This window comes from Ruditapes philippinarum, unplaced genomic scaffold (assembly GCF_026571515.1).
Source record: "Ruditapes philippinarum isolate M1 unplaced genomic scaffold, ASM2657151v2 ctg626_1_1_1_1, whole genome shotgun sequence".
NCBI classification, from domain to species: Eukaryota; Metazoa; Mollusca; class Bivalvia; order Venerida; family Veneridae; genus Ruditapes; species Ruditapes philippinarum.
Window position 1 is genome coordinate 138,835 of NW_026861189.1, and position 14,581 is coordinate 153,415.

General features: G+C 33.0%; 1 protein-coding gene across 2 annotated transcripts; it reads left to right on the plus strand.

Moving 5' to 3' along the window:
* The first annotated feature begins 981 nt into the window (after window positions 1-981).
* On the plus strand, window positions 982-8,908 carry LOC132714784 (E3 ubiquitin-protein ligase TRIM56-like). 2 transcript variants are annotated; one of them, XM_060697707.1, is made up of 4 exons: window positions 982-1,052; window positions 3,380-3,455; window positions 4,119-4,319; window positions 5,779-8,908. In XM_060697707.1, exons 3-4 carry the CDS (start codon window positions 4,135-4,137, stop codon window positions 6,929-6,931), a joined length of 1,338 nt encoding a protein of 445 aa, XP_060553690.1. In that variant the 5' UTR covers window positions 982-1,052; window positions 3,380-3,455; window positions 4,119-4,134; the 3' UTR covers window positions 6,932-8,908. The 2 variants fall into 2 exon arrangements, with proteins under 2 accessions (XP_060553690.1, XP_060553691.1); XM_060697708.1 differs by having other exon boundaries at window positions 996-1,052; window positions 3,380-3,460.
* The last annotated feature ends 5,673 nt before the right edge of the window (window positions 8,909-14,581 follow it).

Consider the following 14,581-nt stretch of genomic DNA (forward strand, 5'->3'; position numbering starts at 1 on the left):
CTAAAACTTAAGTATATTCCTTCATTTTCAAAGTAACGCTTCATTATGTTAAAGGGACTCCACTGAGGTTTTTTTTGACATCCTTTTTATTCGAGATTAATGTTCCTTTTTGATGACGGTACTGTATAGACCAACAACTTTTATGTGCAAAATGCCACATCATTCGCTCATTCTGTTTTCCAGAATAATTCTTCTAAACGTGAAAAATGACCCAAAATTTAAAGCGTTGCAACGCTTTTCTCTCAAATCTGGCTAGGAATAGCACACACATATAACTTTCTATTTATTTTAGAAGTTATTTTTTAATTATCGTTTGCATACATTTCTGTTTTTACTGACCTATCTGTTATATGTATTAAATTCAAATTTTATTATAATTTAGCTTTTTGGACCTCTAGCTGTGGAATTCTTTTAACATGACAATATTCAATAAGTTGATTACTAAGTTCCCTTTATTTGCCTTGGATACATTTGAATTGTAATATATAAAATATATTCATTGATTGAAAAGAAATCCTTATCGAATAATATTACAGCTCGGTGCCTGATGTTAATTGTAAATAAGCAAAATATAAAATAGGGTTGTGAAATCGTCAAAAGCTAAGATAAAAAGCATTTGAAAAACAATTTTTACCACATATTTCAAAAATTTCCCAGTCTATGGAAAACGAAATGGGAAACGAAATTTAAAGAGCTCTGTCGTCTCTAATTGATATTATGACCTCGGCAATTGTTTTTAGCGCTACAAATTAATTGATAGAGGTCTTGTATTCAATTAAAGACCCCTCTAAACTCATTTGAGCGCATTGAATATCTCGATTTCATGTTCAATCAATTGGAGACCTACGAAAATATTTAGAGAGGTCTTTAAATCAATTTTTGATATCATTTTTTAGTCCAGTTTAAATTAGTGGCGTCTGCATCAAGTGTTTATGCAAACTTATTTCCCTTTAATAAAATTACGTCATTTGTAGGTAAATGAGTTCCGCTTCCGGTGCAGAAAGCTTCTCCGTGACACAGATGATTTGATCAAATTTAATTTTTGCTACAGTTTAATTTTTAGACTCGGGAATATTTCCTGAAGTATGGAGTAAGGGTATTATTTTGCCAATATATAAGAATAAAGGTGATGTTTCTGATCCAGACAATTATCGTGGTATTACAATTTTGAGCTGTTTTGGTAAACTTTTTACGAATGTTCTTAATACTAGACTCAATAATTTTTTAGAGAATAATAATATATTGTGTGAAGAGCAAGCTGGATTCAGAAAGAATTATAGTACAACAGATCACATCTTTTCCTTAAAAATGTTAATTGATCTGTATTTGTCTAAAGGTAAAAAACTGTATTGTTCATTTATTGACTACAGGAAAGCCTTTGATAGCATTAATAGAACTGCATTCTGGCAAAAATTGTTAAGTAATAATGTTGATGGTAAATGTATAAAAATAATATATGATATGTATAAAAAAGCTAAATCTTGTGTTCAGGTGAACTCCTTTAGTAAAATGTCAGATTTTTTCACAAGTCATACAGGTGTTAGGCAAGGTGAAAATCTTTCGCCTGTTCTATTTTCTTTGTTTTTGAATGATTTAAACCAGTTTTTGTCACAACATTATAATGGTCTAGTTTCATTATCTTCAGTAGTAAATGATACTCTGAGTAACTTCGATGTTGAGGTTTATTTTAAATTGTACATACTACTTTATGCTGATGACACTGTAATTTTTGCTGAAACTGCAGATGAATTGCAAAAGGCACTTGATGCAATGAGTAGTTACTGTAATATGTGGAGTCTCCAAGTTAATCCTGCAAAAACTAAAATTGTTGTATTTTGTAAAAATGTACGTGGTATTCATAATGCTCCTAATTTCATTTTTGAAGGTAATATGTTAGAAGTAGTCGACTCTTTTTCATATCTTGGCGTAAAGTTTTCGTATAATGGTAAATTTACTAAAACAAAAGAATACTTGTTACAACAAGCTAGAAAAGCAATGTTCTCTGTAATAGTAAAGTCTAGAAGGCTGAACCTGCCTATTAGTATGCAAATACATTTGTTTGATACAATGGTAGCACCCATTTTGTTATATGGAAGTGAAGTGTGGGGAATTGAAAATTTAGACTTGATAGATCAATTTCAGTTAAAATTCTATAAACTTATTCTTCGGTTAAAACAAAGCACTCCTAATTGTATGCTATATGGTGAACTAGGGGTGCTACCTTTGTCTATTCATGTTAAGGCTCATATTTTATGTTACTGGAATAGAATTTTAAATGCTAAACCTGAGAAAATATGTCATATATTGTATAATGTTTCTTATAAGTTGTATAGTGATGATAACAATGTAAAACTACCTTGGATCAATTATGTACACAATTTATTGGACTCTCTGGGCATGTCAAATTACTGGATGTATAATATACCTTCTTCACAGCAATTGTTCAAGAACATTGTTAAAACTAGATTGAGAGATCAATATTTACAACAATGGCATAGTTTTGTGGCTGAGTCCAGTAAAAGCCTTAATTACAGAATGTACAAAGATTCCTTTGTTTTTGAAAATTATCTAGATACTTTGCCTTACCATTTGTCTAATGCTATTTTAAAGTTCAGATGTACGAACCATAGATTACCTATAGAAAAGGGGAGATTCTTTGGTATCCCGAGAGATGAAAGAACATGTCATTTATGTAATACAAACTCTTTAGGGGATGAATTTCATTACCTGTTTGTGTGTGACTTTTTTAAGCAGGAGCGTCGTAAATATATTTCAGTAAGATATACTAGTAATCCTAATACTTTGAAATATTCATTGCTAATGAATAGTACAGACAAAAACGAGCTTGTTAAACTTGCTGTTTATTGCAGGAAAGTAATGCATGTTTTCAAATGATAAACGAGGTTGTGTAATATATGTATACATTTTGATAGTAAATAGTATTGTGTAGTATAATATTATGTTTCTTAAGGCTAACATGTATTTTTATCACCTATGTGTTAGAAATGGCTCAGTGTCTGATATTGCTCAAATTTTGTCTGATATTGCTCAAATTTAGTCTGATATGAAAATTTTCTGTTTATCTAGTCATAGCAAATTTGTATCAGGTCATTTGTTCATGTTATATAGCAAATTTTCCTATGTGTTAGAAATGGCTCAGTGTCTGATATTGCTCAAATTTTGTCTGATATTTCTCAAATTTAGTCTGATATGATAATTTTCTGTTTATCTAGTCATAGCAAATTTGTATCATGTCATTTGTTCATGTTATATAGCAAATTTGTATTACGTCATTTGTTCATGTTTATCAGTTTAATATGTTGTGTTCTGATGCCTCTCAGAGGCCTAGAATTTGAAAATAAAAGTTCAAAGTTCAAAGTTAATTTGAAAAATGGTCGCTTTGGAACCAATTTGAATGTATAAAGTGATGTTTGATACACCTCTTTTATTTATCAGTAAGGTATTCATAAAATCTTATCTCTAATTTTATTATCATTCTATCTAAAATTAGAATTTATTATTTTTAAGTTATTCGTACTTGTAACATTTCGTACTGATGGAAACGCATATTTCGTCAAAATAAGTTTTGAAATTTGAATTGTATTTTTCTTAACTCATCTCCAGTATAAATATTTTTCTTAACTCATCTCCACTATAAGTTGCTTTGCTGTAAAAAATGTTTTTTTTTATAATACCTTCCATAACGAAACAATTCATGACATATGATTATGTCAATATAAGTTGATAATGAAATAAATTAATCATTGATAATTATTGATAATTTTTACATTGATTTATACATAACATAAAATTAAATATCCTATACATTATTGAAATTTGTTTTTAGAATTGATAGCTAGACAACAAAAGCTTGAATGACAAGTTGTCCAGAATTTGGCGCTTCAGTTATATATTAATCACACTTTACTGAAAATAATCAGTTACTTTAGATTTAGAATATATCCTGTATTTGCATATATGTGTGTTATTTCTTTGTCACCTGAGAGTTACCTCATACTTTGATTCTGTATGTACTTGTTGTGGTTTCCCAAAATGGATTCCTATTTTTCTACATTTAATTTAAGGCATATCTAATCATGACTTTAATTTTATTTCAGATTTGATATAAAAAAAATGGCTAGTGGCTCGTTAAAGATGGAGCATGATAAGATAGAGAGATTACGGGACCGTATGTTACAATGTCCAATATGTATGGATGAGTACAAAGACCCTCGTATACTTACCTGCCATCATACTGTCTGTCTTAGTTGTCTTCTTGACTATATCCATGCTTCATCATCTTCTGGCAGAATGTTCAGGTTTGTTTAAGTATGATCTTGATCATATTATAAACAGTTTGAGAGTCTGTGACATTTTGGCATGTTTAGTTCTACGTTATTTGCTATAAGAATCTATGTGTCACGGTTCAGAACTGTTCACTATTTAGGGGAGAAGATGTGTAAGCGGCCGGATAGCTCAGTCGGTAGAGCCGCGGTACGGTATTCCGAGGGTCCCGGTTCGAGTCCCGGTCAGGCTGCACATTTTTCTCACCCTGTGACATTTGGCGCCCAACGGGGACCGTGACTATATATAGCTTAGAGTTAATTCACATTGCTCTGCAACTGTAACTCTGTGAAATTTGAGGACGAATTTCAATATAGCAGGGGAGTATGTCACGGTTCAGAACTGTTCTCTATTTAGGGGAGATGATGTGAAAGAGATCGGATAGCTCAGTCGGTAGAGCCTCGTTACGGTATTCCGAGGGTCCCGGGTTCGAGTCCCGGTCAGGCTGCACATTTTTCTCACCCTGTGACATATGTATTAATAGTCACATAATAACAAGAAATTCATTTTACAAGAAATGTCAATTCATGACATGAAAAACATGAATGATACTGATTCTTTCCATACTCTAAGATCATTGGGCAGTTTTCTCACTTTAATGTAATTAAATAAGATAAACTATTATAAGAAATTTTAAAAAGCACCACTTTTGTCAACTTTTTTTCTAAACAACAAGAGAAAAGCATCTGAGATGTATGACTGACAGTTTGTACAAGTTTCCTGAAGCCTTACTCTGCTAAATGAATTCAGAAATTCATAAATAGGGAAGAAATTTCCCATTCACTTTAAAAAATAGGGTGATTTTTAAACACAAAGGGTGCAGATATGTAGTAATTGCATTTCACCCATTTTGTTTATATCGAGCCAGGACCAGTATGTCAGATATAGTACATTTGAAAAGAATAATGATTGATCAGCACTGGGTTTCTTTGGCATGATTCATCTGCTCTACACAATGACAGTTAAACTGACCCTATGAAATTCTTTGCCCCCCTCAACTTTTTCAACAGAAATATTGATCTCGTTAACCTTTCAGTCTCATGGGATTCTGGTGTTTGGAAATTTTATACTTAATGAAAAAGTTCATCAGACATTGGATTTTCAGATATGTGGTCACCTTATATAACTGAGGCCTATAAAAGATCTCTCCTTAATTGAAACTTACATCAGCTTTTTTTACTTCCCAAATTGGAAACTTTAATGATAGTTTTTTCCCAAAATGAAGAGGCTAAGGCTTCTTCCCGATTAAGGTAGAATAGTCACTGTGCCTCTTGTTTTAATTACATTTGCTGTTATACAGGTTATGGTAGTTCAATAATATCTTACTTTAATCACTCATTGTGTTATTCAATATAATGATATTTAACTTTTTGTCAAAATTCATTTACTTCAGAAAACACTTATCTTTACTATGCAAACTTAATTTCTTTTCAGATGCCCCCAGTGTAGGGCTGATGTGTGTGTTCCACGAGGGGGAGTGAAAGATTTCCCGCCAAATTTCTACATCAACTGCATCCAAGACGAGATTGGCTCCCGGCCATATTTTGGTATTTGTGATGTCTGTGAGAAGGACTGGTTGATGTCGCAGTACCGATGTATTGACTGTGACCTTGACATTTGCAAATTCTGTATCCACGATCACAGACTCTTTAAACACATTACCAGACGCCAGCCTAGTATCATTAAGATTGAAACAGGTAACTTGGGAATGAGCTTGACCTCAGACAGGTCATGTATTGATCATAAAGAAGAATCGCTACAGATGTATTGCGAGACGTGTGATGTTGCTATCTGTGTGTCCTGTGTTTGTGATAAACACAGAAAACACAACACAATGACACTGGTCAAGAAACTACAAGTTTCTCGTAAAAATCTACAATCCAGCTATGATCAACTGATATTAAAGGAGAAAGAGGTAAAAAGCACCCTTACAAAGTTGCATGATATTGAAAAGGAGGGGGACAAGTCAGCTGATGATGCCATTTCTCAGATCAAGGATTATACACAAGATATTGTAAACTGTATACAAAAATTGTCTGACGAGAAGATAGATGTGATTAAATCTAGAAGAGGAACACACTTGAAAGAAATTCATGATTACGAGAAAGATCTGTCCGTCTTCTTAGAACAGCTTCATAGGGGTTCGTCATTTCTTGGTGACCTACAAGATGAAGATATGTGCCTGGAATTGCTTACAGCATTCCAAAAATACAAAAGTGTCATAGAATCTACCCAAAGTTCTGTAGCAAACAGAAAAATAAAACAGAATAGCTTTACTTTCAGTCCTGGTAAAATTACTAACAAACTGGGTAATGTATGGATAAGTAGAAGTGCATTAAATAACACTGAGAATGAACATGTATTTCTTACCAGAGAGAAGGAAATGAAAGGTTTAAGAAGACTGGTTTCAGGAAGGATTTCTTTGACTGGTTGTTTTTTGGTGCTTGTTTTCGTGTTTTTAATGATCGGACTGGTACAGTTTGCAATATGTATAGCAGATAATGGTGCTAATGTGGAAAATGTCATGTGTACAGCTTTATATAGCTGCATGTGTTTAGCTGGGGTGTTTTCTTACAGAAAATCATAATAGTAAATAGCGTGACATTTAACAGCTGCTTGAGTTTTAATTACTTAGATAAATTCCCACCAATTTGCTAATTTAGTTAAAAATAGTAAGGTCCTCACAAAACCTTGCATTTAATAGTTGTGTTTTTTTTCTTCTTTTTTTTTTATGATCTTGAAGCTTGAAGGATATTTTTAGATATATGCAAATTTATTATGTTTTTTTATAGATTTTATCTACTTTTATAATAAATGCATTTTACAAACATTTACCAGTTATAGCACAAACTAGTTGACAGTCTGATGAAGTGTATTTAATATGCAAAATCAAATCACCTCAGATCACCTTTTTAGTAACATATGAACACTTGAATTTCATTTAAGGTGGATAAAAGAAATACTTTGAAGGATCTTTTGCAATTATGGAAGAATTCTAGAAATTAAAAGCATTTGTTATCAGACTGATTTTATTTAGTCATTTTATAACAGTATTTTATTTATTCAAAACTTAAAGGAATTCTTACTATTTATGCTGTTATATGTTTTGTTTGTGTAATCAAAATGTGTATATATGTAACACTCCTACAACCCTCCCTCCTCCAAAAAATATTGATGAATACTGTTCTAAGACATTATTGTAAAATACATATTTCTCAGTATAACTATAAGAGCAAAAGGTTATCAAAAATAGAAATAAACTGATCTTCTAATTACCCAATACCCACAAACTAAATGATTACACTCACACAGGGCATACATTGTGGGGAGGGAGAGGTGTATATTGAAGATGTTTTCAAAATTACTGTAAAGAAAATATATAGGTTGTAAAACAATGTACTTTTTTTATCTACTTAACAAATCTTATAAGTGTGCATGTATAAATGGTTTTATAGGTGTATCAATATTTACCCGATCATGCTGAAATTTTCAATAAATACAAAAAAGAGACATGTTATCATTTTTAGCTCACCTGTCACAAAGTGGCAGGGTGAGCTTTTGTGATCGCTTTTCGTCCGGCGTCCGTCCATCGTCCGTCCGTAAACTTTTACTTTAAATGACATCTCTTCATAAACCACTAAGCCAATTTCATCCAAACTTCACAGGAATGTTCCTTTGGTGGTCACCTTTAAAAATTGTTCAAAGAATTTAATTCCATGCAGAACTCTGGTTGCCATGGCAACCGAAAGAAAAAACTTTAAATATCTTCTTTTAAAAAACCCTAAGAGCTAGAGCTTAGATATTTGGCATGAAACATCTTCTAGTGAGTGTCTACCAAGTTTGTTCAAATAAAATCCCTGGGGTCAAAATTGGCCCCGCCCCAGGGGGTCATTGATTTTCCCTATATGCATATAGTAAAAACTTAAAAAATCTTCTTTTAAAGAACCCAAAGAGCTAGAGCTAAGATATTCAGCATGAAACATCTTCTAATGAGTGTGTACCAAGTTTGTTCAAATAAAAGCCCTGGGGTCAAAATTGGCCCCGCCCCGGGGGTCATTGATTTTCCTTATATGTGTATAGCAAAAACTTAAATAATCTTCTTTGAAAAAACCCAAATAGCTAGAGTTTAGATATTTGGCATGAAACATCTTCTAGTGAGTGTCTACAAAGTTTATTCAAATAATAGCCCGTGGGTAAAAATTGGCCCCGCCCCGGTCTTATTGATTTTCCTTATATGTGTATAGCAAAATCTTAAAAATCTTCTTTGAAAAAACCCAAATAGCTAGAGTTTAGATATTAAGCATGAAACATCTTCTAGTAAACCTCTACAAAGTTTGTTCAAATAAAAGCCCTGGGGTAAAAACTGGCCCCGCCCCAGGGGTGTCATTGTTTTTAACTATATGTGTGTAGTAAAAAAATTAAAAATCTTCTTTTAAAAAACCCAATGAGCTAGAGCTTAGATGTTTAGCATGAAATATCTTCTTATGGATGTCTACCAAGTTTGTTCAAATAAAAGCCCTTGGGTGAAAATTGGCCCGGGGGGGGGGGGGGGGGGGGGGGAAGGGGGCGGGGTGAGATCATTGTTTTTCATTACATGTGTGTAGTAAAAACTTAACATTGTGAAACATCTTCTAATGAGTGTCTTCCAAGTTTGTTCAAATGAAAGCCCTGGGGTTTAAACTGGCCCCGCTCCGGGGGCCTATATACAGGTGAGCGACCTCAGGGCCATCATGGCCCTCTTGTTATTAAGTACTTTCATTCAAGATACAAATTTAAGATTAAATTTTTAAAAAATGTGAATGCGGGTTGAAAGTCGATGTTGCAATATGATGTCCTGTGTGTGCCCACCCTGACTATTACAGCCTGGCATCGTCGTCACATCGATCTAACATACCGTTGTAGATAATTTTGGGGTTGGTGAGGAAGGTTACCAAAGAAGTTGCTCTGTACTTAATGACTAGCCTTCTTAGGTAGTTTGGTGTACACTCATGCCAGGCGCAACCTACAAATGATACAGACAATTAATTACTAAATAAAAATATGCATTTTATGTTTGTCTTATTTAAATGATTTTCGGCTTTTACAATGCAAAGGAATTAAAATAATTATTTAAAGAAATACATTTTGTAACCAACCTGTGTTTGGTGTACACCAGCGTTGACCAATCTTAGGGTTATGCCACGATGTTGTATAGATAATCTACCCATGTGGTGTTTTTCTGATATGTCGATCTCTATCGTATCCGAGATATCATGTGCAATCTTATTCCACCCATTCTCACAATTTTTTCGTGCATTGTGTAAATATCGTTCGTTCATGGTTGAACGCATCTCATAATTAAAATTGACATGCTTGAGCACATGAAATGTGTGGAAATGCAGCCAATAGTCAGAACACAAAATTTTGTAAAAATATATTGATAAACGAAAAAGTTACAAGGACATAAAAGGTGCACACTTATAAGATTTGTTAAGTGTATTATCTTGCATGGTATATATAGATATAAGTAGATTTACTGAGATAATGCTAGAGCATTGCTTTGAGTCAGTGATATTATATTTGTGTAATATTTAATGCTACCATTTTTAGCTCACCTGTCACAAAGTGACAGGGTGAGCTTTTGTGATCGCTTTTCGTCCGGCGTCCGTCCGTCGTCCGTCCGTCCGTCCGTCCGTCCGTCCGTAAACTTTTACTTTAAATGACATCTCCTCATAAACCACAAAGCCAATTTCATCCAAACTTCACAGGAATGTTCCTTTGGTGGTCACCTTTAAAAATTGTTCAAAGAATTTAATTCCATGCAGAACTCTGGTTGCCATGGCAACCAAAAGAAAAAACTTTAAATATCTTCTTTTAAAAAACCGAAAGAGCTAGAGCTAAGATATTTGGCATGAAACATCTTCTAGTGAGTGTCTACCAAGATTGTTCAAATAAAAGCCCTGGGGTCAAAATTGGCCCCGCCCCAGGGGGTCATTGATTTTCCCTATATGTATATATAGTAAAAACTTAAAAAATCTTCTTCTAAAGAACTCAAAGAGCTAGAGCTAAGATATTTAGCATGAAACATGTTCTAATGGGTGTCTACCAAGTTTGTTCAAATAAAAGCCCTGGGGTCAAAATTGGCCCCGCCCCAGGGGGTCATTGATTTTCCCTATATGCATATAGTAAAAACTTAAAAAATCTCCTTTTAAAGAACCCGAAAGGCTAGAGCTTAGATATTTGGCATGAATCATCTTCTACTGAGTGTCTACCAAGATTGTTCAAATAAAAGCCCTGGGGTCAAAATTGGCCCCGCCCCAGGGTGTCATTGATTTTCCCTATATGCATATAGTAAAAACTTAAAAAATCTTTTTTTAAAGAACCCAAAGAGCTAGAGCTAAGATATTTAGCATGAAACATTTTCTAATGAGTGTCTACCAAGTTTGTTCAAATAAAAGCCCTGGGATCAAAATTGGCCTCGCCCCAGGGTGTCATTGATTTTCCCTGTATGCATATAGTAAAAATTTAAAAATCTTCTTTTAAAGAACTCATCGAGCTAGAGCTAAGATATTTAGCATGAAACATGTTCTAATGGTTGTCTACCAAGTTTGTTCAAATAAAAGCCCTAGGGTCAAAATTGCCCCGCCCCAGGGGGTCATTGATTTTCCCTATATGTATATAGCAAAAACTTAAAAAATCTTCTTTTAAAGAACCAAAATAGCTAGAGCTAAGATATTTAGCATGAAACATCTTCTAATGGGTGTCTACCAAGTTTGTTCAAATAAAAGCCCTGTGGTCAAAATTGGCTCCGCCCCAGGGGGTCATTGATTTTCCCTATATGTATATAGTAAAAACTTAAAAAATCTTCTTTTAAAGAACTCAAAGAGCTAGAGCTAAGATATTTAGCATGAAACATGTTCTAATGGGTGTCTACCAAGTTTGTTCAAATAAAAGACCTGGGGTCAAAATTGGCCCCGCCCTAGGGGGTCATTGATTTTCCCTATATGTATATAGTAAAAACCTAAAAAATCTTCTTTTAAAGAACTCAAAGAGCTAGAGCTAAGATATTTAGCATGAAACATGTTCTAATGGGTGTCTACCAAGTTTGTTCAAATAAAAGCCTTGGGGTCAAAATTGGCCCCGTCCCAGGGGGTCATTGATTTTCCCTATATGTACATGTATATAGTAAAAACTTAAAAAATCTTCTTTTAAAGAACTCAAAGAGCTAGAGCTAAGATATTTAGCATGAAACATGTTCTAATGGGTGTCTACCAAGTTTGTTCAAATAAGAGCCCTGGGGTCAAAATTGGCCCACCCCGGGGGTCATTGATTTTCCTTATATATATATATGTGTATATCAAAAACTTAAAAAGTATTCTTTGAAAAAACCTAAATAGCTAGAGTTAAGATATTAAGCATGAAACATCTTCTAGTGAGTGTCTACAAAGTTTGTTCAAATAAAAGCCCTGGGGTCAAAATTGGCCCTGCCCTGGGGGTCATTGATTTTCCTTATATGTGTATAGGAAAAACTTAAAAAAACATTTTTGAAAAAACCCAAATAGCTAGAGTTTAGATATTAAGCATGAAACATGTTCTAGTAAGTGTCTACAAAGTTTGTTCAAATAAAAGCCCTGGGGTCAAAACTGGCCCCGCCCCAGGGGTGTCATTGTTTTTAACTATATGTGTATAGTAAAAACTTAAAAAATCTTCTTTAAAAAAACACAATGAGCTACAGCTTAGATGTTTAGCATGAAACGTCTTCTTATGGGTGTCTACCAAGTTTGTTCAAATAAAAGGCCTTGGTTAAAATTGGCCCTGACGGGGGTAGAGGAGGGCACATCATTGTTTTTCATTATAAGTGTGTACATCATGAAACGTCTTCTTATAGGTGTCTTTCAAGTTTGTTCAAATAAAAGCCCTGGGGTTTAAACTGGCCCCGCTCCGGGGGCCTACATACAGGTGAGCGACCTTAGGGCCATCATGGCCCTCTTGTTTAGTGAATATTTTGTGCTTTTAGGCTACTGATAAAAAAAAATGATAGAAATGGTGAAGAGGTGACTTCTCTACACTTCTGCTTGTATTTAAATGTATAACTAATCAGTCTAATGACATGCCTTGTGTCTGCAATAAATGTGTCTGAAAGTGCTGATGGAGTGTTTTAAACTGAATTCTATTATAATAAGTTGTTTATATAATTATAGAAAATATATGTTAACATGAATAAATCTTTATCTTTAAAATGTTTAAGACTGTTAATAAGAGTTTTGTAAAAAGTTCAAACACAATGCTTTTTGAAATTTTTTGGTAGAACATGTTATTTGCATGTTTGTTGTTCTTTCTGTCTTGTTAAGTCGTACTGTTACTTATAGTGCCATAATTTATTAACTGATACCATAGATAAATGATGTTTTGGTATCTTAGATAGACAATGAATAAGGTCATTGTGGCTAAAAAAATAACTTTTATAGGACATTTAGAACATATTTTTAACTTTAATCAGGCGCTTAGTGGGATTTCAGGTCAACTTGATTATGGTCAAGGTCACATAGGCTAAAAATAACCATTACCACAGTGCATTAAGATCATGTTTTAATTTTTTGAAAGTCACATAAGGAGTTTATTGTGGATGTTACTAATGTACTAGTTGGTTGTGAAGTAGGAGATGGGAAGTAACTACTGTGATGTGTTGGTGTGCAATAAATGTTAATGATGAAAATAACATAATAAGAATGGCTATATAAGATTAATAGAAATTGTTTTTATAAACACTGCAATATGAGGATAATTTGTACTATATCTACAGTGTATTTGTTTACTGTAAATATAGAATATATTTCACTGTGAAAATTGTAATATCATGGAGAGTGCAATAAGTAGCATGACAAAAATTTGTAAAATATATCTTAATTCATGAACAGGCATGAAATTTTATTTGTTGTTGCAAACTAAAATTGACACTGTCCTTTTTTCTGTGAGAACTAATTGTCTTGCATGACATGGTCTTTCAAATATGTGTTCACTTAATTAATGACAAATATTTTGATCTACTAATTATCCTACTAAAATGTATTCAAGTTTAATAGGCATGAAATAATATGTTTTTATATTTTATGCTCATAGATTAAAAACAAGAAGGAATTTTTACATTAAATTACAGACAGTTTGTGATTTTTGGATAAAAGTGATAATTGTCAAAATTTCCAAAGCAACATGTTATTAAATAAGTGAAATAAATCTTCATGAATCAAACTTAAGAAAAATACTGTTTTTAAATTATTTAACAATTGACTAATGTTTTACACATTAGGATCAGTTTTAGCTGTCATAAAATTAGCCCAAATCTAGAGATGTGTTGCTTTAAGTAATGACAAAAAGTCAGCAGTACATCAGTATATGATATTTTACTTAGTTGAATTAGTTGATGCCAACATAAATAAAGTGTTATTGTTAGAGAGTTGCAAGTATTTGCTTATTTCTTATTACATAGTATGTAATATTATATGTGATAAATATTTAAAGTTTTATATAGCTATGTCTTGTGAATTTCATGTTTTTGTTATGTTTTGTTACTGCTCTTTTTAGTTCCAAGATGCAAACAATAAAAATTGTGATCAATTATAATAAGAATATGAGTTTGTTGTTAATTATTTCAAACAGGGAAATTCTGCCTGAAACAATGATTACTAGTAACTAGTTTGTTAAGTGAAACTCTTGATTTCTTTCATTTCAAAGTAAATAAATCATTGTGAAAAATTATCTTCCTAGATTTTTACATGCCCAAAGGTAACTTTAGTTGTATTATATACTATGGTAATTGTGTGTCAGTCCATTAGCCATATTGATGTAAACTCAATTTGGCAAGAGTCAGAATATTTCCAACTGAAAAAGTATGCATTCATCATTCAGAGGTGTGGAAATCCTATGCCTGACAAGTGAAAATCTGAGCAAGTAGAAAAACTTCTATCCCTAAACAACTGAGACATGTATTGAGTTTCAAATGAAAACTAGGAACTTTTAAGTTCACAAAGGGCCATAATTCTCTCAAAATCATTGCTAGAGTTATTGGCCTTGGTGACCTCCTATAGTGATCTCAAATAAGTGTGTGAAGTAACAAGCAAATATCATCAGTGGTTGATTATATAATGTCAAAGAAGAAGTTGCTTGTACAAAAACTTAAACCACAGTGTTATGTTGACTTTTAGGAAAGTAGGAAAGCCCTATTCTTTGAACAGTGGAGCTAAAAACAACAATTTCAATG

Coding starts and splice junctions, on each gene's coding strand:
- LOC132714784 (XM_060697707.1), top strand. CDS start 4,135: ATGGCTAGTGGCTCGTTAAAGATGGAGCATGATAAGATAGAGAGATTA. Junction 4,320..5,778: donor TCTTCTGGCAGAATGTTCAG/GTTTGTTTAAGT, acceptor ATTTCTTTTCAG/ATGCCCCCAGTGTAGGGCTG.